This window comes from Lissotriton helveticus, chromosome 1_1, assembly GCF_964261635.1.
Source record: "Lissotriton helveticus chromosome 1_1, aLisHel1.1, whole genome shotgun sequence".
NCBI lineage: Eukaryota > Metazoa > Chordata > Amphibia > Caudata > Salamandridae > Lissotriton > Lissotriton helveticus.
The window spans coordinates 514,336,372-514,362,733 of NC_136057.1; the positions used below are offsets into that span (position 1 = coordinate 514,336,372).

The following is a 26,362-nucleotide window of genomic DNA, read 5'->3' on the forward strand; positions in this document are numbered from 1 at the left end:
AATCGGTAAATCCATTAAAGAAGCTTCAGATTCACATTCACTCGTCTGATCATCTACAATTAAGGGCTCTTTTCTTGACTGCACTACAGTTGGGGTAATAATTGGGGCTTTTGGACTCCCTTGTCTATTCCCATACAAAGGAACAACTGGTCCAATAGTTACTGGGATTGTCAAGGCTTCAGGGCTTGTATTTAACTGGGAGATTTTCTGGATTATTCCGGTTCTTTGTTTGGCTAGAGCCTCTCGCTATTTTTCCTGCAGCATTCTTTCCAGGCTTATTTCAGGTACTATTTGCGGACTCAATGTTGGGGCAGTTGGATGCGTCATACTTGGTCCTTCACCATAATTACGTTTTGGGAACAGGCTTCCTGTGTTTAAGGATCTCGGTCCTTCCTCATAAGGAGGTCTTGGATAAAAGTCTCTTTCACCTGAATATCTTGATTCTCCACTAAATGGTGGTCTTAAACAGGTGTCTCTGGCACCTATGGGTCCTAGGCCCTCATTATAGGAAGGTATTTGACAGCTATCTCTTGCGTTTACAGATCTATTCCCTTCCTGACACGGGGGTCGTTGGGAATTATCCTCTACACTAGAGGATCTGGGTCCTTCATTATAAGGAGGCGGATTTTTCATAAACATGTCATCCAATAAATAGTCATCTGAATCCCCACTGGACACCCAATGCTTGGTCTTTTCTGTCTTTTTCTCTCTCGCAGGACCACCCATTGCCATCATTGGATACAGTCCTTCTACAATCATATTCTGTCTCCACTGTTTCATCTTTTTATCTCGGGTCTCTTGCTTTAATTTCGGATAAAATTTTGTTAACCCTTTATCCATTCGGGGCTTGTCTCTCTCAAAAGCCTCGATCTCCCATTCCTCTAATGCTTCGTACTGCGTTAATCTAGGTCTGGGATGTAAATCATTCATTCGCGTTCTCAAATTAAAAAGGATTCTGCCATTAAATGTACCTTTTAATGGAAAAGCCAAAATTCCGTCGTCTTGTGTATTCCGCCCAATTTTCCAACCATACACATGAATGATACCCTTTATCAAACATCATGAACGATGCGGGAGTATTAGGTGGCGGAATGACAACACCTTCTCTGGTTTTGATAGGTTTGTCCTTTTTGAAATAATTCTTCACTTTATTTACAAGGGACAGTTTTCTCTTATTTCCGTACATAATGCTGGTGTTATGACCCTTCAACTGATCGTTCTCAAACCCCAAATGTCTTGGATCGGGTCTAGTCACTGGCCTATACGTATGCCACATATAGTTTCCTACAAGCGACTCTGTTTACAAAATCACTCCCAATCCAAATGCGGCTTTTATTTTCGTGCAACCAATCAAATGCACGATTTCAAATAATTTCGACCAATGGGTGCGCAGCCTTTTCGCGAGACAGGTTCTCACGCTTCGGCACTCACCCCTCCTTTATAATTCCAGCTCCGCCACACACCCGCGGTTTCGACCAATACCAGCGCGGCACAGAGTGACGTCAGAGCAGCTCCGCAACTGACTCCCTCCTTCACAAGGTAACGGAAACCTTTATTTCTTTCTTAAAGTGCAAGTGCGTTTATTTATTTTACAACGTAGAAACATTTGCCACTGTACTAGAGTGTCTAGAAAGAAAGATTTGTTTTACTGCAAGTAAACTTCTTCTGTCTACTTTTCAAATACTACGAGTAGATCTCTTCTGCCTACCCTTCACTCAAGCATCAGAGAACCTGTTACTTCTTTGACTCATCCACTTCTTTTCGGGATATATACTGAGTCTAAAGTTTCACCAGCGAACCCTTTTGCTATCACCTAAGCTCCGACGAACCTGCTACTCCTTCCGTGTGACCCTTGCTAGGTTATATCACAATAGAAGTTTTGCCAGCGAACTCGTTGCTATCATTTATTCAAACATACATTCAGAAAACCCTAATTAGTGCTTCCAGTTCTGCCTAACCTGCACTAATTTTCCTCTAGCCAATGACCTCAAAGCGAAGTGGATTCTCCTCACCACTCGCTATTCAATTCCCCGGGGATTCCAGACAACACATAACATTGACTAACGAGTTTTGTTAGAACATAAATCAATATAACAGCAAGAAAACCAATTTAAAACATTTCATAATTTTCAAAGCATTAAAACATTTGCAAATGCGTTTAGCAGCAGAATTTTCACAATTAGCAGCAATAACGTTTTAGCAGCATCCGACCTACCTAGCTATCTTAACTAATCCTGCCTGACTTTTAACTAGTCCCTAAAACCATTTCTTTAACTAGTCACTAACCATCCTCTGGCTACCAGAAAAATACTGATAGAGCGCGCAGGTCACCCAACCAACAGATTTACCATACACGTATCGGGCCCATATTTTTCAATTCACCATTTTATTAATCGGGTGACCATACACTCTACTACCAGTAACCCAGTTCCTTCCTATATATTTCTATTGTACCCGACTTACCAATCCACCGTCACCGGTACCTAATGACCACGATGAATCAGGGAGCTAGCTGTGAAGAAAAGGCAGATACCAAAATACTTATACTTTATATATTCTATTTGTACTATAATAACCACAAACTCAGGAAGTTTTAAAAACATTTATCTAAAATTCATCAAGCTCAGAAAACATAACATTTACAACGAGCAAGCAATCGATAACCAGAATTACAAAGAGCACGTATCCATAAAGGAAGTATATAAAACCAACCATTTGTGAATCTAAAGGGAGGTAAGAACAAGGAACATGCTAGGCAGCAGTTTCAGAATTTAAACTTAGTTTTGGAGAGACTAAAAGACGGGGAAGGATAAAGAGCATACTAGAATGTCACAGTGAAATATTTCCCCATAAAGAGGAACTATAGATAAAATGCAAATAGACCATACTAATAAACTGGTGCAATTACTTGAATCGACTAAACAATGGTAAAAGACAAAGAACATCTATGTATCATAAACTTGGAAAGGAATTTACTAAGGATGGGTAAGAAAAATGGAACATGCTAGAATAACGACAAATATCGTATGAGCTTTCATTCAGCGGGTTTGCGAAAAAAGCATGGAAAATCAATATATGCAAAGATATGTCTTTATTGAAGCAAAAGACAGAAAAATAGAAAGGTGCAGTATAGAGTTTCAGCACTATATTTACCTAGAATGGTGTGAAGACCAACCCTGGCCACAGGTCAGTTAAGAACAGGAGGGACCCCAAAAGGAAACCCGTCATCAGCAGGACAGCAGGTGCAGAATGGACACCCCAAGACAGGACAGGAAACCCAGATTAGGATTAGGACAGGACCACCGGGATAAGACCAACACCCGCAGTTTGGAAGCAACGCCTGCGCTCCACCCTCTCTGCAGTTATCGGCCAGAACCCCGATTGGGTTATCGATTTCCACCAGCAAAGTGCTCCGCCAGCACTTAAGGTTTAAAACCTCTAGAGTCTATGGAAAGTTCGGACAGAGTGCTCCGCAGCCCTCTGTATCAAGTCACCTATTGAGTGCGTTGGGTCAGTGACAGGTCAGCTATTCGGACAAGTCGGACAATTTCTCTAGCTATACCTAGGCTAGTTATACTGTTTTGGGTCAGTGTACCACCCCCCAAATGTTGCAAGTGTCAGAATCCCCAATTTCGATTGGTCCCCAAGTAGGATAGGTCAACACACCAATCACATTTCAATTCTACAAGCCTAAATTAACATTTCTGGGACTGCCTATTGATTTTGGGGTTCCCATGACATGCTCTACGGAATACAATGAAATAAAATACATTGGTTTCATTTGCAGAACATTTCAGCTTCTTCTGCTAGGTGAGGGTGCATCTTCCCAGGCATGTTTTGGCTGAGACCTCTGGTTGGCAACCATTCAATGCCACCGGCAGTAGACTGTCATGCGCAGTACGGTAACTCAATATGGATTCACGAGTGTCTCGCAGACCCTCAAGAACGCGGTACATGAAAAGTAAGCGAAAACAAATTAAAACACAGAAATAAATGAATACACTGTATACCATGAATAGCTACTCTATACCCATAGGCAAGCTTCACTGGGACACCCAAAATGTCAGAATAACAGGGAAATTAGTAAGACAAACAGGTTGGATTACTTTGTTACATATTACTCGAGGGTCATGAATTCAAGCAAGTCGCGTAATATGCGAATCCTTGCTCCATCACTGGTATAGCGCCACCGGGTGCCCCAAGTATTTGAGCGGTTGCTTCGCCTTGGCTTCTTTTTTGAGATACGTTCTTTGAGGGTGAAGTCTAGGAGAAAAGCTAAGATGTCTGGTGGGGGCGCAGGTGCTTGTCTACTCAGCCCTACTCTATGCGCCTGGACAATGCTAATGGCAAAGTCTGCTGGGACCCCCAGTATGTCCTGGAATAGCCCCTGCAGGTATTGGACCATATCTGCCCCCTCTTCATTGGGTTGTACTCCCCTCACCCGAATCTTATTCCGCCAAGAGGAGTTCTCGAGGTCCTCCGTGTGTGCCAGTAGTTCAGTTTTTTGTTCCTTCAAGCAGATTAAATCTTGGAGTGGTGACACTTCCTCTTCTCTGGCTTGTTCCTGGTCTTCAATATTGGCTACTCTTTCATCTATTGCGTCAACGTCCCTCCAAATTGCCTGCACTTCTCCCGCCTCCTCGCTCTTGAGAATTTGAAAGTCCTCCTGCAGAGTATTAAATAACGCTTCAAGGAAGGGGCGAGTAATTGGGATGTCTTCTCCCTCTGGATTTGGTTGCGGTTTCACTATTGAGGGCCCTCCCTGTCCCCGGCTTGTGGGCCTTTCGATAGCATTTCCTTCAGTGTCCGTTCTTTTTCCCCCCAAAGCGAGGACATGATCTTTGGGTGTCTGTCCCACGCCCTGTGTACCAGCCGATCCGTCTGTCCGGTTGACCGATGTTCCCTCCGCCTCGCCGCCTGTCGACTTGGCCCTCGTCCCTCAGATTTGTGCTAAAGGCCTCTCCTGGGCCTTTTTTCAGTTCTGCACATGTATGCTGTCTGGCTCCCTTGTAGCCTGTCACGTGTTTGGCACCTACAGCGCCTGAGAGGACCCTCTCCCCCTTCTCCCGTTCTGAGTTTGCTAGTCGATGCCCCTGGCTGATCTGCCTCAGGATGGTGCCCTGGATGTTGCGCTGATCCCCGCAGCTCCCTAGCGCCTTTCGCCTTTCTCTCGCTGCTAGGCCTCACTAAGCGACTTAGCCGTCGGGGGCACTCTGACTCCATGCCCCTCTGCTGCTGCCTCGGGGCCCACTGCCTGGTCTCTCTCCGGGGGGTCTGGCGGCCAGCACCGGCCCCTCACCGCTACACTCAATGCCTCACCTTGCAGCCCACGTGTGACACCAGAGTGCAACTGCTCCGCCCACATTTCCCGTCTGTCAGCTTGTCCGTCTGGCCCCCTGTCAGCCAGACCGGCTGCCGTGTTTCCTTTATCGTGCCTCCTGCGAACCTGGCAGGCGCGAGGTCCAGGGGCCCTGCACGCTCCCTTCTGGTCACTCCCTTTGCTGTGGTATTGGCATCCACCTTGCTCTATTGGGCTCTCCGGGCCAGCGGTCTGTCGCTCCCTCGTATAAACAGCCCCCCTCCAGCTCGGCCCACGCTCCTTTCTGCGGCCACCAAGCAAATTGCAGTGGTCTCTTGCAACTAGCTTAGCCACTGGAGCCCACTCTAGGGCCTGCCAGAGCACACCCCATGCGGTGTGTTTGTGTCCCTCCGCGGTCCCCTCGGGCCACTTCTGCTCCTGCGTCCGCCACTGCCTCCGGCGCCAGACCCACTCTAGAGGGTGTGTCTCCGCAAATTGGCGCACCCTTCCTCCTCCTCCTGTCGGCACTACTGGCCGAGTGCCTACCGCTGGGCTCCCAGCCCCGCCACCTCTCTAATCACTGTTGCTGTCTATTAGCGATGTCCCGCCGTGTGGCGTGGCCCAGCCAGGATCTCTGGCCACGTCATGCAATGGGTCCCCGTCTGGCTAGAGCATTCACTGGGCTGCCCTCCGCCTTACCGCCACACAGGTGAGCCTCTTCGATGGGCGGCCCCACTCTGGCTTCTGTTCTCAGTGGGGAGTCTTCAATGCCCCTGCTCGATCTACGGCCCCCTCTCCGGCTGTCAATCGGAGCGATGTGCGCTTCCAGCTCCAGGCGCCATTTTCTCGCCCTCTCATCGGCGCTCTTGCCTTTGCCACCGTCAGCTCTGCCGCCCTGTCTCCCGTTGCACTCCTCCCAGGACTCGGCGGCGACCGAGATAGCGTCCCCACAAATTTTCGAGTAAAATATGGGGCTAATGCTATGGTTTGGCCAGACCTAGGCCGCTGGGGACGGGGAGACGCCGGCAGACACGTCTGGTTAGTTCGCCATCTTGGCCACGCCCCCTCTCAAATCATTTTTAAACAAATATAAAAATACATAACATAGAATTATTCAACAACAAAAATATATACTTTATGAATGCATAAAAGTAGATGTATAAAACGTTTTAACAATGACAGTGCACTTTCCTCAACTGCCTAAAAAAACTGCAATACTGAAAAATTATAATAATTTATAAATAAAACAATAATGACATTAAATAAAACAAATTAAAACCAATAACATATTTAAAATACTTTTAGAACATTTATTCTCAAATACACTAATTAATCAATTGTCAATTTAAAATCTACAAAAATGATGTAATAAATGATCAAATAAAAATTAACATAATTATTTATGAATTAAATATTAAAGTGAAAAATCAATTGCAAAAAATTGTAATTTAAACATCTTGCCACCCCAGTTCTTTACAGACCCAACAACCTGCAACCAACATATAAATTACTAATTTAAATATAATAAGAGAAAATATACATTAAAGATCACAAAATACAATAAATGAGCAACTGAAATAACAGTTAATCAATTTACATATTTAGTCACCCCAAAAAATGAATTTACATAAAAAATATTTCAAAATAAAAAACTATGATTTATCATTGAAATAACTGCCCACTTTATTGCTGTGGAAACCCAACCTGCTGATAGACCGTATAAACATTAACAAAACACAACAGGTAGTAGTGTTCCCTCAAAGGGAAATATCTGCACATTCACTTGATATATCATACCATAACACCATTCAGCGTAAAAAGTCAAAAACACATTGCTTATTTAGCAAGTGGGTGCTAGATCAGCCTCAAACACCTACTGCCTTATGGTGTTGTTTAGCACAAACAAATGTGCAACAAATTGAAAACACGAAAGAAGGTACTACAGCACACCATTCAATCTCGTCAATATCAATAAACAGTAATGGAAAAGTCTGGAAACCCCTATGTACATCTCCATGTAATGAGAACGAAGAAAAAAACAACAAAAGAGATCCAGTAAGTCCAATGTTTGTGCTTTCTTGCATCCTTTATTAGTATTCAAAAAGATTTAAAATTCCCAGCACACAATTAGCCGACACGTGTTTCGTCTCGACAAGACGAGTACTTGCGGCCGCTTGCATTGTAGATTAGAGGTGGCAACGTATCAGGGTTGTGCCTCTGTGGTTGAGGGAGAGACTGTCATCACTGAAAGTTTAAAGTTTTCACTGTTCACGATCACCGCAAGACATGTTTGTTTAGAGACGCAGTAAACATTTGGGTCGTGCTTCATTGAGAGCTATGGACTACAAATATCGTGCCTTTTAGACACCCTAGTGTGTATTATTGCGTTGTAATCTATGGCAACAGACTAACGTTGCATTATCATTGATATACAATTTTTCTGATTTTATTGGCTTTACTGGTGCCTTTGGACGGTTTTGCTGTGTTTAGGAACTTTTATTCCGGGTTGGATGTCAGGGTCGCCTTTTTCACCATTGTGTTAGTGTTGACCCTTTTATTACGACATCCACACTGGGTTACTTGCTATTCCACTCCAGTGTGAGGACGGACGTTGCCTCTCAAATCCCAGTTTATTTAATGACTTGGGTCATGTCTTGAAAAAGTCTGAGTACAGACGAAACATGTGTCGGCTAATCGTGTGCCGGGAATTTTAAATCTTTTTGAATACTAATGAAGGATGCAAGAAAGCACGAACATTGACCTTACTGGATCTCTTTTGTTGATCAACACTTTTGTATTTTTCTTCGTTCTCATTACATGGAGACGTACATAGGGGTTTCTAGACTTTTCCATTATTGTTTATGGACATTGACGAGATTGAATGGTGTGCTGTAGTAGCTTTCTTTTCCTGAATACTGTATTTCACACCACTCTTCTAGGAAGACTGGAGAACTTGGGACGCCAATGTAGGCCTGGATGAAACTTTCCAAGTCTTTTCCTCCAGTTCCATGTCATGGTCTCACTCTCTTACTTGTGGAGGGCCTCAGGGATCGACCTTGAGCCCAATGTTATTCACCATCTATGTTCGTCCTCTTGCTGATATCAATGAAGGCTGTGCCCACATCTTGTTTTCCTGTGCTGATGACCCTCAAATCATCTTTTCCTTCTCATCTGCTGAGGGCCACAGCTCCGATACCTTGAACTCATGTCTGTATAAGGTTTCCACCTGGTTGAACATCAATTCATTAAGTTGGTAGGTGATAAGACAGAGATGAGGGTGATGGGTTAGAACCCCCTTTTAGGGGGCCCCTAACACTGGGCTGATACCTTAGGAGCCATTCCTGTGCAATTCTACAAGGTTAGGAAATCTTGTTTTTTGGCTAGATGAAAATCTATCGATGAAAACTCAAATGGTCAAAGTAGACTCCACCTGCTTCACAGTCACAAAATGGCAAAAATAACATCTGGATGCTTTTCATTTTGGCTCATTTGACAGCTATCCTTGCCCTAATTTTATTGAGGCTAGATTATGAAAACATTCTTAATCAGGGGGCAAGACTTCAATCGAACGCCCATAAGTGATTCCAAACTCTGCTGTTGTGCTCCTTTTCCATCTTCCCAATTATGCCTCGACTTACGGTGGACAAGTGCAGAGAGTTTAAGGCCCTATGCTATATGCATAAAGCTAGGTCTAATGCTGGTCCACTCTACTTACAAGAACTATTGGACCATACCACCTAAATGGATCGCTTCGGTCAGCCATCACTATCCCTTAAAAAAAAAGCCCACTTGGTGGCCGCTCCTTCTCATACCTGGGCTCCAAGCTTTGAACACATTGCCCGACTCACTGAGAAGCTGTCAATAGCTGACCACCTTCTATAAAAATCTTAAAACCTGGTTGTTTTGATCGGTTTTCTTTCTCAAAGTTAGTTCCGACCTTTTTGTCTAAAGCGCTGGGAAACCTTCCTGGGTAACTATGCAGTATACAAGACATTGTAATAATAATATGTTGAATGAATTACAAAATGATATTTAATACAACTATATTAAAGTTAACAGTTATGATATTTCTGATACAATATTCATGTCACATTATATAAAAATATTTAATATTTTTGTCCTTCACTCAAGAGTGACATCCAAGTACTGGGGCACTAGAAGAGGTTATGAATATAGATAGTGAATCAAAACAGGTTTCTGTTGAAATGGCCAACTTAACTGGGGTTCTGAATCTTTGATTCTCCAAGACATTTGAGACACTGGATGGCAAAGTGATTGCAACGTTGTAAGGGTTGTTAGCTTTCTTCTGTCATCTATTTTAGAATTAAGAATCAGTGTCTTAAACTAATTTTGGCTTCCACTTGGTGAGTGATGCAACTTAAGTACAGGCATTATGTAGACTCTCCTAGGACCATTGATGTCCACATGGGACACTGTATTTTGAAGGTCCGGAGGCTTGTTGAATATTTTTTTATCGTCGTAATTAGCGAACTATTGCTGCAGTAGGTTTTAGAACCAATGATAGCTCTTGCGGGCATGGCTTAATGTTCTTCTTGAAGGAATAGATATACCTACTCATGGAGTTTTCATATTTCCCCATCTCTTCAGTCATTTCATCAAATCTCTCCTAACACTAATATACGCCAATAAAGTCCCCCACCCCATTTGTGTATAGTTTGTGACACCAAAACATATATAAACATTTCAGACTCCAATATGTTTAACCATTGTATAACCAAATGTTTTTGTATGGTCCAGTGCAAACTAAAAGTGTCTGGTATTAAAACTGAAGTGATACAATTAGATAAAGAAAATCTCTGTTGTAAAACAACATTTCAGGCCCAATAGCTGTACATTTCTAGAAGCAACTTTTTTTTTAGAAAGAAATTATCAAGGAATCAAGAAGTTGTTTTTGACACTGCTCTCTTATCGCAGAAACAGCAAGATGACATGGCCAAAATCTCTCATTACAAATTACTAATCAAGTCACCTTCAAATAAAAACATAGAATTGGGAACATGATCTTAGAAGGTTTGATGACTGCAGTTTCCTCTCACTCTATCTCAGAAGAAAATTGCCAACCTTCAAAATCTAACAAATGTGATTTTTGTGTTCCTATAGAAAACAAAACCTTACAAATCCATAAACCCACTTCTGAAGGATGTACACATGATCAATATAATTTCAGTATACCCCACTACCCCCAAAAATGTTCCACCCCCTCATTATAACTCCCCCCCCTCCCTCCTCGAGGCTTTCCCCCCGTTCCGCCCCCGGCTATCCCCACCCTTGTTAACTCTAACCCTACCAATCTCCTTAAAATAACTGATGCACTTTACTCCTCTATTCCTACTCAATCGCTCCTTAAAGTTGAACTTCTCCTTTCGTCCCTCATTTTAGAACTCTCCTCACTCAGAAGAGACATCTCACTCCTTTTAAAAGCCCATCCCTCTGATCTTGACCACACATCAACCGCTTCACAATGCACCTTACAGTCGCACATCGACACTCATCTCAATCCACCCACAAACAGACCACCTATTGTTGCTACCAAAACTGACACTCCTCCCCTCCCCTGTAACTACGCTACCCGATCCAAACACGCTGAACCCACCTTAAGCGTCCCACCCTGCAATACCACCACGACCTCCCCTCCTCAACTTGATACTTGCCCTATAACCTCAGAAGCTAACTTTTCTAGGAACTCCCCTGTCTCCCCCTCTTCAGCCTTGCCCACTACCCCACTATCTGTCAATCTTCTATCCCAGTTCTCTTAGGAACGAACAGACTCCCCCCTCACCCAACATCAGCTAGACCTCCCCAACTACTTATACCTATCCACCCCTGCCCCCCCTCCCCATTACCTTTCCCCTCTCCCCTCTGCTGCATGTTGATAAACTGCAGATCCGCCTCCTGCTATGTAACTGAGATTGCGGAAACCATTCTCAGTGAAAACATAGACATCGCATTCCTAACTGAAACTTGGCTCACCACCCACTCCACTCCTATCCTCGACTTGGTCATCCCACCAGGCTACTCTATCATTATGAAAGATAGAATCGATCAAATAGGAGGAGCCCTTGCCCTTATCTTTGAAGATGAACTCGACATCTCACTTGTCCAGCTCCAAGACCCCTCGTCCTTTGTATACCTTTGCGCCGATCTCTCTTTTCCCGGCTTTCCCACCACTCGGCTGCACACCATTTACCACCCCCCTGGAAATTGTCTCTCCTTTACCGAAGAGATGACCGATCTTATTATTCAAGCATCGCTCTCCCACTCCAGGAATCTCTTCCTTGGTGATTACACCATCCACTGGAACAAAAATGATGACCCTGCTGTCATCCTATTTAAAGAAATCTTAGACATCACTGACCTGACCCAACTCTGCCATGCCCCTACTCACACCAAAGGTGCCACCCATCAATGCTATTTTGACGAGCAAGGATCTGGCCTCTCTCTCTAAAATACTTCCTGTAGACTGGTCTGATCACCACCTTATCCTCTTCACCCTAAATAGCCCCATTACTCGCCCGCCCCTATTAGAACTTTACCTATGAAACCCACTCACAACCTTCACCTTATTCCACCTGGTGAATTGGAATCCATAATTAAAACTCGCTTACTTCTACCCCCTCCCTCTCATAGCACCAACGACCTTACTGACCATTACAATAATTCTATTCTTGGTGCCCTCGACCTAATTGCCCCAATTAAACAAAAAAAACAAAAAAACATCCCTCCCAAGTCCTGGTTCAATGCCGAACTCAATAATGAAAGACGGGCCCTCAGACAATCAGAACGTGCTTGGAGGACTCATCCCTCCTCTGACAACCTGGCTCTCCTGAGAACCACCAGAGCCCATTACAAAAAACATATCTTCAACGAAAAGGCCTCCTTTCTCCGGTCACAACTTGACCAGGCCAGAAACCGTCCCAGAGAAATTTTTAACATCGTTAAAAAACAAACTTCCTCTGGCCCTCCTAAGTTAGCAGCCTCTGTGGAAAGATGCGAAGAAATTGCCAGCTTCTTTTCAAATAAAGTCAACAACATCGAACTATCTTTCTCTTCCCCTCCTCTCTCTCTCCAACCTCCCCTCAACCAACACCCCCTCCCAAACATTCCTAATCCACTTTTGTCCTCCTCTCCTCCACATCTTGACCCATCTCAACCCCTCCCTGCTCTCCCCCATCTTCCATCTTAACTCATCTCGGACGGATCTCCTTTCTAAAAACAAGGCTTCATGGAGCGAATTTAGTCCAATATCAGAAACCACTATCATCAACATCATTTCTAAACTCAAACCATCCTCTCACTCCAAAGATCCTCTCCCCGCCGATTTAGTTCAAGAACTCAAATACATCATTGCCCCATTATGGACCGATATCATCAACTCGTCACTTTCCACTGGCTGTGTTCCTGCCTCCCTTCAGCTAGGTCAAATCTCCCCCATTCTTAAAAACCCCACCGCAGACCCTAATGACCTGAACAATCTACACCCAATCTCAAACCTCCCTTCCTCTCTAAAGCCCTGGAAAAATGTGTCCTGTCTCAATTAGATAACCATATCATCTCCTTCAATCTCCTTGACGTTTTCCAATCTGGTTTAAGAAAGGGATGCAGCACCGATACTGCTATGTTCAATATTACAGAGGACATTCATCGCTCTTTAGACAAAGGCGAATCCTCACTACTAATCTTCCTTGATCTCTCAGCTGCTTTCGATACTGTCCACCATCCCACCCTTCTTAACACCCTCAAAGATCGCTTTGGCTTTGAAGGCACTGTACTCAAATGGTTCTCCTCGTTGCTCCAAAATACATCACAACAAATTAAGCTCAGTCATTGCCTCTCCAAACCTCAACCTGTCTCACTCGGTGTCCCTCAAGGGTCTATCCTCTCACCAACCCTATTCAATCTTTTTATGGAACCACTCACCCTCATTCTCAAAGAAGCCAAAATCAGTTACCACCTCTATGCCGACGATACTCAACTATGATCAAATCCCACAATGACATCCTTCACATCAAAGACACGCTGATTAAAGTCCAACATGGTTCCATCTTAATCATCTCAAACTTAATCCTAAAAAACCCGAAATCATCCTTTTCACTCCCAAAAACAACTCCCTTCCCATTCAACTCTGTATCAATGATATCAAAGCACTTAATTGCTCCCTCTCCACCTCTAACTCTGTCAAATCCCTAGGTATCAGCATCGACCATAGTCTTAATCTCATCCCCCACATTTAAAATGCAGCCAAAAGTGCTCTTTTCTCCCTTCACCACCTCAAACAAATTAAACCCTTCATTCCAGCTGATGATTTCAAAATCGTTGTCCAATCTCTTGTCCTTTCCAGGATTGACTATGGTAACGCCACTCTTGCTGGCACCCCTAAAGTCCACCTAGCACCGATTAAATCTGTTCTCAACCTAGCTGCCAGACTTATTTCTGACTGTAAAAAATTAGACCATATCTCTCCTGTCCTCAAAAACCTAAACTGGCTCCCAATTGAAGGTCGATCCACCTACAAGATTGCTTGCATCATGCACAAAGCTCTTCACCAAAACACCCTCTCTTACCTTTCAATCAAACTACAAAAGGCAGGGTGCTCCAGGTCCCTGAGGAGCACTAACTCCCTTGTCCTTATCCCTCCTAGACTAAAATGTAAAAAGACCCAATCACGTGCATTCTCTGGTAATGCTCCTACGATTTGGAATTCACTCCCCAAAGATCTTCGCTGCAACCCCTCTTACCCTCTCTTCAAAAAAAGACTCAAAGTACTCCTCCTCAATAAATATTGGGGTTCTTAATGTCACTGACTTTGTCCTTGCTCATTACCTCTCTGCTCTGATTCGATCTTTTTACCTAACCCCTCTCCCCCTTTTCACTCACTCTCCATCACATCACCCCCTCTCTCTCTCTCTAATTTCAACTCCCCTTGTCCCTTCTACTATCCCTCTGTTCCTTTGCCCCCTTCACTCATTTAACGCAATGTTTTTTAATCTTTTTTTGAATGTTTCTGCTCATTGTCAATTGTATATTGTATCTTAACATGTTTATTTAACATGTAAAGCGCTCTCATACTCTAGGGTCCAGCAGGGCTATATAAAACCTTTTAAATAAGGGGGGCGTGGCTTGGCCGCTGCTGGGAATGGACGTGTGAGCTCCGAGCTCTGTCACGGCCTTCCCGTTTATCCTGTGATTTAGCCCCTTCGCTGGCCCTGCGGGCCGGGGCTTGACCACATCCCTGCCCGCGACTTGTCGGGCTCTCCCTGAAACAGCAGAGAGGCTGTCCCAGCGGCAGCGCGGGGACGCGCTGGGCCCGAGATCTCCGGCGCGGCGCCGGCCATTTTGAAGCAGCCTGGGTGCTCGGCTGCATCCCCGACCTCGGCTGGACGGGCGGCCGACCTGCGGAGTGAGCTGCCCGGCCGCCGACCACTGCGAGGGTCGGTGACATCGCGACCGGAGCTCCGGTGGCAGAGGACGGGCGGCCCAGCGGGTGCGCTGGGACATGGACGGCCAGTGGAGCCCGTGAACTGAGGGGCCAGGCCGGCACAGGCGACGGCGGGGGCTTCTTCGACACGAGCCCGGAGCACCCAGCTAGTCTTTGGGAATCGACGACAAGCGGAAGGCGCCTTGCTGCCCGGCTGCTTCCCTGATTGACCGCCGCGGACTTTGGAGGTGAGTGCCCCGAGGGGGCAGCGTGGGGGATCTCCGAAGTGCCTGGGGCCTGGGGGACCCTGCAGGGAGCTGTCGACGTTGGCGCTGCTGCCCCGAGGAGGCTGCTGGCTGGGCAGCGAGGTCCAGCGCCCTGGGACTGGTGCTGGTCTGGCGCGCGGTGGCGCTGACCCCCTCTGGCCGAGACTGGGACCCACGACGTCAAGGGGACTCACGTGCTGCCAGCGGGCGGACTTCCTGCTGTGGGGTGTTGGGCCCGGAGCCCCCTGCATTGTGGCGGGCGCGCCACGGGAGGCGACCCTACAGCTGAGGGCCCGCCAACGCGTCTTGCGCCCTCAACAAAATAATTTTGGAGGGCACCCTACGCCTGCGGCCGGCGACCACCATGGGGAGACGCCAGAAGCCCCCGACGGATGTGGAGGAGGGAGCGGCATGCAGCCAAGGCTCTACAGTGGACATAAGCTCGACACCGGGCCTGCCACAGGGCCAGTTGGAACAGATTTTGCAGGCCATTGCCGATACCAGGGAAGCATTGCGCCAAGACATCGGACAGGTTTCCACGAGCCTGGGGCTCCTAAGGGCGGACCACGGTAAGCTGGCGGACCGGGTCAAGCAAGCGGAGATTCGAGTGGACGCACTGGAACCGGCAACCAAGGCGACTGAAGCTGCGCTGGGGGGAGCTGCGATACAGGGTGTACCTACTGGAGCAGAGGGCGGAGGATGCAGAGGGGCGCAACCGCCGCAACAATATACGCGTGGTTGGCCTGCCCGAAAAAATTGAAGGGGCCGACATGCTGGGCTACCTGGAGCCCTGGCTGCGCGACGTGGTGGCTCCGGAGGGTCTGACCCCGTTCTACACTTTGGAACGCGCTCACCGAGTACCCGCTCGACCTCCTGCTGAGGGCCGGCCGCCACGACCAGTGGTGGCGCGCTTGCTGCACTACAAGGACCGTGACCTTATTCTGCGGAAGGCGAGGGCGCTAGGCCCCTACCGGGTGGACAACGCTCAGGTCTCCATCTACCCGGATTACTCGTTTGAGGTCCAGAGGCAGCGCTCCACCTTTCTGGCAATCAAGAAAGCTCTACGAGAGGAGGGGATCCGTTACTCTCTTTTATTTCCTGCCCGCCTGCGGATTATGATGGATGGTAAATCCTCCTTCTACAATTCCCCGGATGAAGTTTGGGACTGGTTGGAGCTCTACAAGGCTGGTGCGGATGGTCGTCCCGAATCTGAGGAGCAGCGGAGGATGGCGCAGCGGCCCAAGCGGACCAGGAGACCCAGGAGGCGACCGCCGAAAGCTGGGACGCCATCTGTCTTGCAGACTGCGTTGGATCGCGAGGAGGCCCTTCGGGCGGTCTCTACTATTTCCAAGGCGGTGGCATCGACATCTGCAGTGGAGACGGGCTCTCGAGAGGGCTCCGAGGAGGTGGTGTCGGAGGAATCGGGTGCTGGTGGTTCCGGGCCGCCTCTTGTCACGCCTGGGACAGCTGATGGCTTGTTGGACGAATAATCCTCTGGACCCGCCGTGCTGGTATTGTATTTGCAGCCGGTCCTCTGTCTGGGCTTGGGGTGGAGGCATGCGGCTTGGGTGAGCGGAGAGATGTGTTGTTGCGGAGGGACTGCCTTCCGCCGTTGGTGATTTCTACCTCTGCAGGGGTGGGGATGTGGGGCATTTGGGGTACATTGGGGAGGGCCGGCCAGGTGACACGGGCAGCTCGCGGTCTGTTGGACGTAGCGACAGGCCACCCTCCCTATCTCACACCTATTGTGGGACTCTGGTAGTTACCGGAGACTGTTATACTTGGGATATTGACTTTTGGATGGGACTCTACTGTTTGGGACCTATTCTGGGGATGGGTGGTACATGGGATTGTTGGGCGGTTTTCCAGAGCTGGTTTTGGGAGGTTGTCAGTGTGCCTAGACTTTTATCTTTCGTCCAGACTGTATTTGTTGCTCTGCATGGGGACCCTACCTGAACTAAAGTGTGTGACCTGGAATGTGCGGGGACTGAACTCTATGCGGAGACGCCACAAGGTGCATGCTTATCTTGTTCGGAGGGGGATTCAAATAGCCTTTCTGCAGGAAACGCATATTGACCAGACGGAGGGGCGGGCTTTACAGCGCAGGTGGCGGTGACAGCTGTTCTATACGGTCTATTCAGCTTTTGCGAGGGGGGTTCTGATCTGGGTGCGGGCCGGGGTCCCTTTCCAACCTTTGCAGACATTGCTTGATCCTGAGGGGAGGTTTGTAGCTGTACAGGGCCGCCTGGATGGGAGAGAGGTGACTCTTTGCAGCGTCTACGCCCCAAATGTGGAACAACCTGCCTTTTTTGCACGACTATCAGGGAAACTGGCGACAGTACTGGCCAACGCGGTCTTAATGGGGGGGGACTTTAATTCTGTACTGGATGTGGAGTTAGATAGGTCTCACCCTCCTTTGGCGCAGGCGGCAGCGCACAGACTGGCAAAGAGTAGGGGAGAGTGGCAGAGTAGCTGGGGCCTGGTTGATGCATGGCGGACCCAACACCCGACAGAGAAGGATTTTTCGTTCTATTGCCCCCCACACGCGCTTCATGTTCGCCTTGACAGCATTCTGTGCTCGCCGGATGTTCAAAGCTTGGTTCGCCACAGTGAATACTTAGCTAAAACAATTTCTGACCATAACCCTTGTCTAGTAGTGGTCCAATGGCTGCGGCAACGCCAGGCTATACCGACCTGGCGGTTGAACCCGCTGGCATTGGAGGATGCGGTGTTTAAGGCCGAGGAGGGCAATGGGGTGGAAGGCTACTTTGCTGCTAACGCGGACACTGCCTCCAGTAGAGCATTAGAGTGGGACGCCTTTAAGGCGGTGGTTCGGGGAGTCTGTATTTCGGCTACCGCGGGAGTCCGTAAGACTCTTCTGCAGGAAGTTACGCGGAGTGAGGATCATTTGCGCGAGGAGGAGCGGCGTCACCACATGGCCCCTGACGCTCGTGCGGCGGTTTCGGCTGCGCGGGAGGAAGTGGTGACGGAGAAGCTGCGCTGCTTCGATTATAAAGAGTTCCTGACCCGGGCTCATGCCGAGCACGACAAGGTGGGCTCCCTCCTGGCCTGGCTGGCCGAGCCGGGGACCCGCGATACCCCGATTGTGGCTCTGACCACTCCGGCAGGGAACGAGGTTTACACCCAGTCGGAGATCAATGGCCAATTTTTGACATACTATGCGCGCCTCTATAGGAGCGAGATGCCGTGTGTGCCGGAGGAGCTGGATGGGTTTCTCCAGGCGGCGCGGCTTCCCCGGCTCGACCCCGCGCATGCGGATTGCTTGGGCGGAGACATCTCTGAGGGAGAAATTCGAGTCGCCATTAAACACATGGCTCGTCGTAAGACCCCTGGCACAGATGGGCTACCGATCGAGTTTTATGCAGCCTACGCGGATATATTGATACCGCGCTTACTGACGGTTTATCGGGAGGCCTGGGAAACCGGGGTCCTACCTGCGACTGCTCGAGAGGCCTTGGTAATCCCCTTACTGAAGCGGGGCGTCGAAGCTAGCTCACGCTCGGCCTATCGTCCACTGTCCATGCTTACGACGGACTATAAGATCCTGAGTAAGGTTCTTGCGACACAGCTACTGGCTCACATGCTTGCTTTGGTGCATTCAGACCAAGCAGGCTTTTTTCCCCAACGCACTACCGCCACCTGTGTGCGCCGGCTGCTTCGGGTTATGGGGGGCAACGCTGCTGGTTTGCCGGGTGCCGCTGTCTTGTCGACCGACATTGAGAAGGCGTTCGACAGCGTTGAGTGGCCGTATCTACTTCGAGTGCTGGAGGCCTTCGGGTTGGGCGAGCGGTTTGTGAAGTGGACCGCCCTGCTTTATGCTGCGGCCACAGCTCGGGTCAGGACAGGGGCTACCATCTCTGCTCCGTACGGAGTGGGGCGGGGGACCCGGCAGGGATGTTCTCTGTCCCCCCTCCTGTTCACGCTCGCCATAGAGCCCCTAGCTGCTCATGCCCGAATGGGCCAAGCGTATGAGGGCCTTCAGCTGAGAGGCGACACACACTACATATCCCTCTATGCCGACGACTGCCTACTGTTTTTGGCTGACACGGATGTTGCTTTGTGTGGAGCTAGGCGTCTGCTGGCGGATTTTGGCCGATTGTCGGGGCTGAAGGTCAATTGGGGGAAATCCTGCCTCTTTCCGTTGGTGCCGGGAGCGGACGACTCCCAGCCGGAGGGTGAGCTGCGATGGGAATTCCATTGCCTCCCTTATCTAGGCACGCACATATACCAATCACCGTTGGACCTCCTGGAGGGCAACATTGAAAGAGCGATCCGGAGCCTGCGTGGCTGCATGGGATTCTGGCGGACGCTTCCGTTGTCGGTCACGGGGCGAGTGGCGTTATTAAAGATGGTGGCACTACCCCGTCTATTATATTTGTTCCGCACGTTGCCGATCTGGATTCCGACATCGGTTTTCACCAGACTTCGCTCTTTAATTACTGAGTTCATTTAGGGAGCGGGCAGGAGGCGTGTGGCGCTGACCACGTTGATGCGCCCCAAATCAGACGGGGGACTAGCAGCCCCCGATTTTGAATGGTACTATCTGGCGGCACAGCTGCAGTGGCTTACCCAAGCAGTGGCTTTGGAATTCCGAGGCCCAGAGGGGGCCGCAGGCGGCATCCTCCCGAGATACATTATTTCTTTTATAATTCTGGGCCAGAAGTTGGACCTTTCCCAGCTTACAGGGGAGGAGCGGACGATTAGAAACTGCTGGCTGCGGTGCCATAGGCGGTCCGGCATCGCTCGCCCTTATGCTCCCGAGATCCCACTAGGGATGTGCACCGCCTTCCCGCATGGGGGAGATTGGTCTGCGCTGGCGACCTGGGAGGAACTTGGCCTGCAAATGATCGGTGATTTGTACAAAGAGGGATCGCTGCTCTCGTTTCAAGAGCTGCACGACGCTTACGGCCTCCCGAGGGGGGACTATCTGTTGCATGCCTCGCTGGTGGCCGGTATCCGGAGTCATTGGAAGAAGGGCCTTTGCTGAACCGCCGACATCTGCGGGCTGTCAGTATGTGGTCATGGTGGCTGGCACTCACAAGGCCATCACCTGCCTCTACCGGAGACTGTCGACTGAACCGTTGCAACCCCTGGATGGGCTGAGAGCCAAGTGGGAGGGGGATATCGGGCGACCGATCCCTGAGACGGCGTGGCCGCAGCTTTTGCGGCGGGCATGGAAGGGCACTAGGAATGCCAGGTTCCAGCTGGTCCAGTTTTTCTCCCTTCACCGTGCATACTTGACGCCGGCTAAGATCTCGCGATATTTTGAGGGCGCATCCTCACTCGGCCCCAGATGCGGTGTAGAGGACGCGGATTTTGCCCACATGTTATGGTCTTGTGTAAAGCTCACTGATTACTGGGAAGCGGTGGTGGCCTGCTTGAATGCTGTCACGGATCGGCACATTGAAGCGGATATGGGCGTCTGCTTACTGTTGTGGTTCCCTCATACCCCCCGCAATCGCATTACCAGCAAATTCTATGATTTGGGCCTGATATTAGCCAAACGAGAGATCACCATGCATTGGAAGTCTAGCCGGGGCCCCAGTTACTCGCGATGGTGGTCCGCTCTGGAGCGGTGGGCGAAGGCAGAGAGCGCATTGCGGCTGCGACAGGCCAGGCGGCTAGATAGCGACAGGGCGGTGGAGTCAGCGAGAGCATGGGAGGCCCTGGTGACCGCACTCCAATTGCCAGAGAATGACCAGAGTGAGGATGGCGAGATAGCGACACCATAGGGTGGCTCTGCTGAGAGGTTCCCCGTTCCCGGTGCAATACACCACTGTAATATGTAACGACGGAGATCCTGGGGGTTCGGGTCCCCCGTTGATGTGCACTACCTACCTCCTCCCCTCGACTGGGTTGGGGAAGTGATTGTCGGTTGTTTATTAGCTACTAAGAGAGTCGAAGCTGGCGCACTGACCAGGGGGGTGGGATCCGGGGAGGGGGCGGTTACGGGATTGTTATCATTAACGGCATCTGGTCAAGAAAGGTACGGTTCTCCTGTATCATCGGATGTTACTGCATAAATTACTCATTGTATTGCACTGCTTTGACCTAATATGCCAATAAAAATAGTTTTTACAAAAAAAATAAAACCTTTTAAATAAATACATCAAATAAATAAATAAATAAATAAGAATCAATCTGTATCTTACATAAAAAATAAATGCTAGTGTAGGAACACAGTACAGGTTGTCAATTACCATCCTTTCTTGCTTTAGAGACACCTAAATGCTGCTTGTGGGCCAAAAGTCGGTTCTCAGTAGTTGGAATCACCTTCTGGTATTCCCATCTCCTTATAGTAAAATCTTGTCCAAACAATGTGCAATTCAATGGAATTCTTTGCCATGATACACAACATTTTTTTTTTTTTTTTTTTTATTTTGCAGAGTTTTATATAGCGCGAACTAGACCCGAACCGAATCAGGTATCAGAGCGCTTTACATAGCACCAGTTACATTACATGAGGACACACTTTCATTTTTTTTTTTTTTAGGCACGGGGAGATTAAGTGATTTGCCCAGAATCACAGGAGGTTTTTGGTGTCGTTACCGAGACTCGAACCCAGATCCCCAGGTCCGAGGTCGAGCACCTTAGCCGTTAGGCCAACCCCTCTCCCCTAACCTTAAAGATTACATAGAACATGAGTACTACATGAGTTTCCACCAGAATTTCCCATAACAAGAACAGCCCCAATGCTATAATCTATTGGGAAAATTGTGACAATAATAGTCTGTTGTTTGCGGTGTTCAGCCTGAGGTCCTAAACTGAGATGTGGACCAAACTACAAGTCTACATTTCTTGATGTGCAAACTGCTTGGTGTGGAACACAGGGGTTTGCCAGCAACGCATGGGACATGGTTAATATTGCTACTGTAACATACTGGGAAAATTTGGCTTTTGTCCTGTGGCATTTTAGTGTATTGTTTCTATTGCAATTTTGCATGAGATTCAGACATGCTGGGCTGTCAATTGTGTACATTACACTCTCCTCTAGTACCAAATTCATCTGTGCCATTTCAGTTATCTTATATGCATTCCACTTACCTTAACATCTTGTCATAGGTCTTCATTCCTGTGATTGGAATGGGGTGTGGTAGGCTAGGTATGATGATGACAAAAACGATTTCTGTTCTAGTCCCGTTAGCATTTTTAAAAATCACCGTTTTCCTCTCGTATATCTTATGGTCCCATTTATGATAACTGAGTAGCAGTTAACTTCTTTGTTCCTACAAAAATGCCACTAAGTAGATAAAAAAAAAAAATAGCTGTTAAAGGTTTGCTTGACACTGGTTCAATAAAATTAAGTAATAATTTTGATGTTTGCTGATTTGTCCACAGAGTAAATCTGTATGAACTAGTCAAGAGGAACAACTTTCAAGGCTTTTCTTTATCATTGGTTCGTAAATTCACGATATCAATACTGAAGTGCCTAGAAATGCTCAAAAAGGAGAGGATCATACACTGTGACCTAAAACCTGTAAGTATATATTTAAAACACTACTGATTAAAGAGAAACTTATTTTAATAAAAAGGTGTATTCGAAGAGGCAGAGCAACTTGTCTCAGTGCTTCTGGAGCTATAGCCTTTATGAAAAATTCACATGACATGATATTGCATTTATTGGAATAAGTCTAAACCTTTTGCACTTGCTGTAGCTATGTAGGACTCTAATATTTGTATAATCTCTAGTCCTAAATTTCGTTAACATAAGTGTGCTCTGATGGTAAATTTGTGATCAATAATTGTTATTATTTGTTTTCATTTAATACATATATGTAGCCAACAAGTGAGCAATTGAAAGACTTTTGAATCACAAACAAGAAAAGGCTGAAAATTGGCTATGTTTTCAAACAAAAAAGTTAAAACTTCCTTGAAAAATACACATTATCGCTCTATTCCAGGGTGCACACAGAGCACGGACGTGCTGGAGGCGCTGTCACAGTGGCTGTATGATGTTTAGGCTCTTCTCTCCACAGGGGCACCGCCAATCATAATGAGGCCTTAGACCACCACGTCACCGCGTTGCAGTGGTCCTATGGAGGTTATGTTATGTTACATTTACTTCTATAGCGCATGACTCACCCCGGGAGCATCTCGGCACTTGAGGTCTGACTGCCATAGTCATAATACGGTGGTCGGACCACTGGTGCGGCAGTGTCCGACTTCCACGGCACCTCCACTGCGGGTTTGGCGGTGTGATGGACCACCAAACTCGTAATTAAGCTCTGAGTCTTTTTCATGTGAAGTATCATTCTCTTGTCCTTTATTCCTGTGTTGCATGAAATTGAAAGAGGCTGGGCTAACTATAGGTGACCTTAACATGTTCACGATTACCAAACTGAGCTGCGGATCATCTGGAGAAATGCAGAACACACTAAAATGTGCATGGATGAACACCTGACAGTGTAGATCCACATGAAAAATTATTGGGGTTAATGGCAGATGCTTCAAAAATGATACATATCATAGGATATGCAGTGAGTGGTATCGATCCCTTTTAAAAAATATAAATAAGCTGACAGAGCACTAGGACTTAAAAGTGTTCCAAATAGTCATTTTTAACAATGCTAAACATTGCACTGACAGCAAAACTCCATGCAGTGCACAGCCTCGGCGGGAGCTTGACAGCTCATGGGCATTGGGTATGGTAAAAAAATCTTACTTTATGTTGAAAAAAAACTAGAAATTCACAGAAAAAAACAGGAATGATGAGGGCATAAATTCTAGTTAGCTCACTATAACATCAGTTTACCATTTGATTTTGAGAAAGTACTGACTCCTCATTGTACTTGATGGAGTGTCTCTTATACAGTAATTGGAAACTGGTAGACCACCAGTGCTTAATTTGAGTGATGGGAGCATCAGGCACTCATTTTTGGTGACCACCACTTATTTTTCCTCACCAAACATTTCAAGTGAGCAAGATGGAAAACCTTAATAAAGGGAGGAAGCTCGGAGAGTGAGATGGAGGGGCAGGGAGCATCTGGATGGGAATTAGAGAGGCACAAGGTGGATTCAAGACTATATACATATATATGTATGTATATATGTATATATATATATATTCACTGAAAAAACCATAGGTTATAGACCATATATAGTTAGGAATTAGCATTTAAAAAACCTTATTTTACTCACACAAAACCATTGAAATTCCATATATAGTTAGTTGCACTAACTATATATCGCGCACCCGCAATCCACTGCTGATCATGTCACATATTACATCATTCATGACATGGTCAGTGACATCACTGATGACATCACTGATGACATCTCAAATGACATCACTGATGACATGACTGATAACAACATCCAGTGATTTTTTGTTTCTGTAAAGTTTAAATATGTCTTACATATTGAAGAATGAGTGGATGTGTAAGTGTCTGGACGAAGGATTTAGTAGGTGCATGACTGACTGTATGAGTGAGTGATTAAATGTGTCTCACTGAATGCATGGGTTAGTGACTAAACTGTCTTAATTTGTGCATCATTATGTCTGTTGTTCTGTAAACTGCTGCATGTGTTGATCATTAGCTATACGAGAGGCTATATGTGTTATTAATTGGTTGCCCAAGTATTTCTATGGGAGATTGAGTTTGTGTGGGGGTGGCTGGAAGGTGTGTGACTCTATGCATAGATGTGTGAGCAGTTTATTCACTAGGTGTATGAGTTCAAGAGTGCATGTGGAAACAGCTACATGGGCAGTTGACTGTGTGCATGAGTGTATTGATGAGTGAATGGATATCTCAATGCTACATGTCATAGTAAGTACATATGTAAAACACAGTACATGTGAGAGTTGGCATATATAAATAACTGTGCATGAGAGCCACTGAATGAGTGAGTGGTTGTATCGATCATTGTGAACTTGTATCAGGGATTGTATAAGAGAGTAAATATGTGTTAGTATATGTTTCAATAAGTAAGGTGTGTTTAACTGTATAGTTGAAGAAATGGAGGTGAGATTGTTTCTTTGCATGACTGACTGGGTGTGTGAGTAACTCCATGGATGAGTGGCAGTGTGTGAGTGTCTGTATACACTGAGTGTATCTAAGGTTATATTAGAGTCTGAAGAGATTTATCGTATTAGCACAAGAATGATGTCAAATGAGATGTCATCAGTGATGTCATCAGTGATGTCATTTGAGATGTCATCAGTGATGTCATCAGTGATGTCACTGACCATGTCATGAATGATGTAATATGTGACATGATCAGCAGTGGATTGCGGGTGCGCGATATATAGTTAGTGCAACTAACTATATATGGAATTTCAATGGTTTTGTGTGAGTAAAATAAGGTTTTTTAAATGCTAATTCCTAACTATATATGGTCTATAACCTATGGTTTTTTCAGTGAATTTTCAAGGTTTTGTAAATGCTAATTCCTAACTATATATGGTCTATAACCTATGGTTTTTTCAGTGAATTTCAATGGTTTTTTAATAGCAAATATCATAAGCTGTCGAATGTCAAGTACGTGGTAAGTGAAAACATTTTCGTGTTTATGCACACTGATCTGCTTTGAATGGTGCCCCCCCCCCCCCTCATTTCTATTAGGAGTACTCTCTCTTTGCAGATAGTGAAAGGTAGTTAACGCAGGCCTTTGCCCCCGTTGTAATCCGTCGTGCCTGCTTCTCTCTCCATTTGATTGATTGTTATCCAAGTATTTACTGTTTTAGAATTAGTTCTCTTTGGTTCATTCTCTATTTACAAACAAACACAAAGTCGCAATACTCTGTTTAGTCTTTGCAGATAACGAAAAATCGTGTAAAAAAAAAGAAAAGGAATCGAGCAAAATCAGTAGGCCACTAATGGGATCTCTTTTTGACCTCGCTAAAATAGAAACATTAGGAACAACCCCTCAACAAATCCCTCGACTCCTCACAATCTGGCTTCCGAGCAAAACACAGCACTGAGACCGCCCTCATCGCAGCAACAGACGACATTCGAACTCTACTGGACAATGGAGACACAGTCGCCCTCATCCTCCTCGACCTCTCTGCAGCATTTGACACAGTCTGCCACAGCACCCTTTTACAACGCCTCAATAACATCGGAATCCAAGGAAAAGCACTTGAATGGATCACCTCGTTCCTCACCGGAAGAACTCAGAAAGTCCGCCTCCCACCATTCAAGTCCGAGGCCACTGAAGTCATCTGTGGCGTACCACAAGGATCCTCACTCAGTCCCACCCTCTTCAACGTATACATGAGCCCCCTCGCGGCCATCGCACGCCAACACAACCTCAACATCATCTCCTACGCGGATGACACTCAACTAATCCTTTCTCTCACCAATGACCCCAGCACCGCCAAAACTAACCTACACGAAGGAA

General features: G+C 46.9%; 1 protein-coding gene across 3 annotated transcripts in view; it reads left to right on the forward strand.

Annotated features, from left to right (window-relative positions):
• Window positions 1-26,362, forward strand: part of DYRK4 (dual specificity tyrosine phosphorylation regulated kinase 4) — a 977,358-nt gene that overhangs the window by 632,342 nt on the left and 318,654 nt on the right. For all 3 annotated transcript variants that reach the window (XM_078654210.1, XM_078654204.1, XM_078654218.1), the window contains exon 7: window positions 22,361-22,499. In XM_078654210.1, the coding sequence (XP_078510336.1) occupies window positions 22,361-22,499 (139 nt within the window). The remainder of the gene's footprint in view (window positions 1-22,360; window positions 22,500-26,362) is intronic.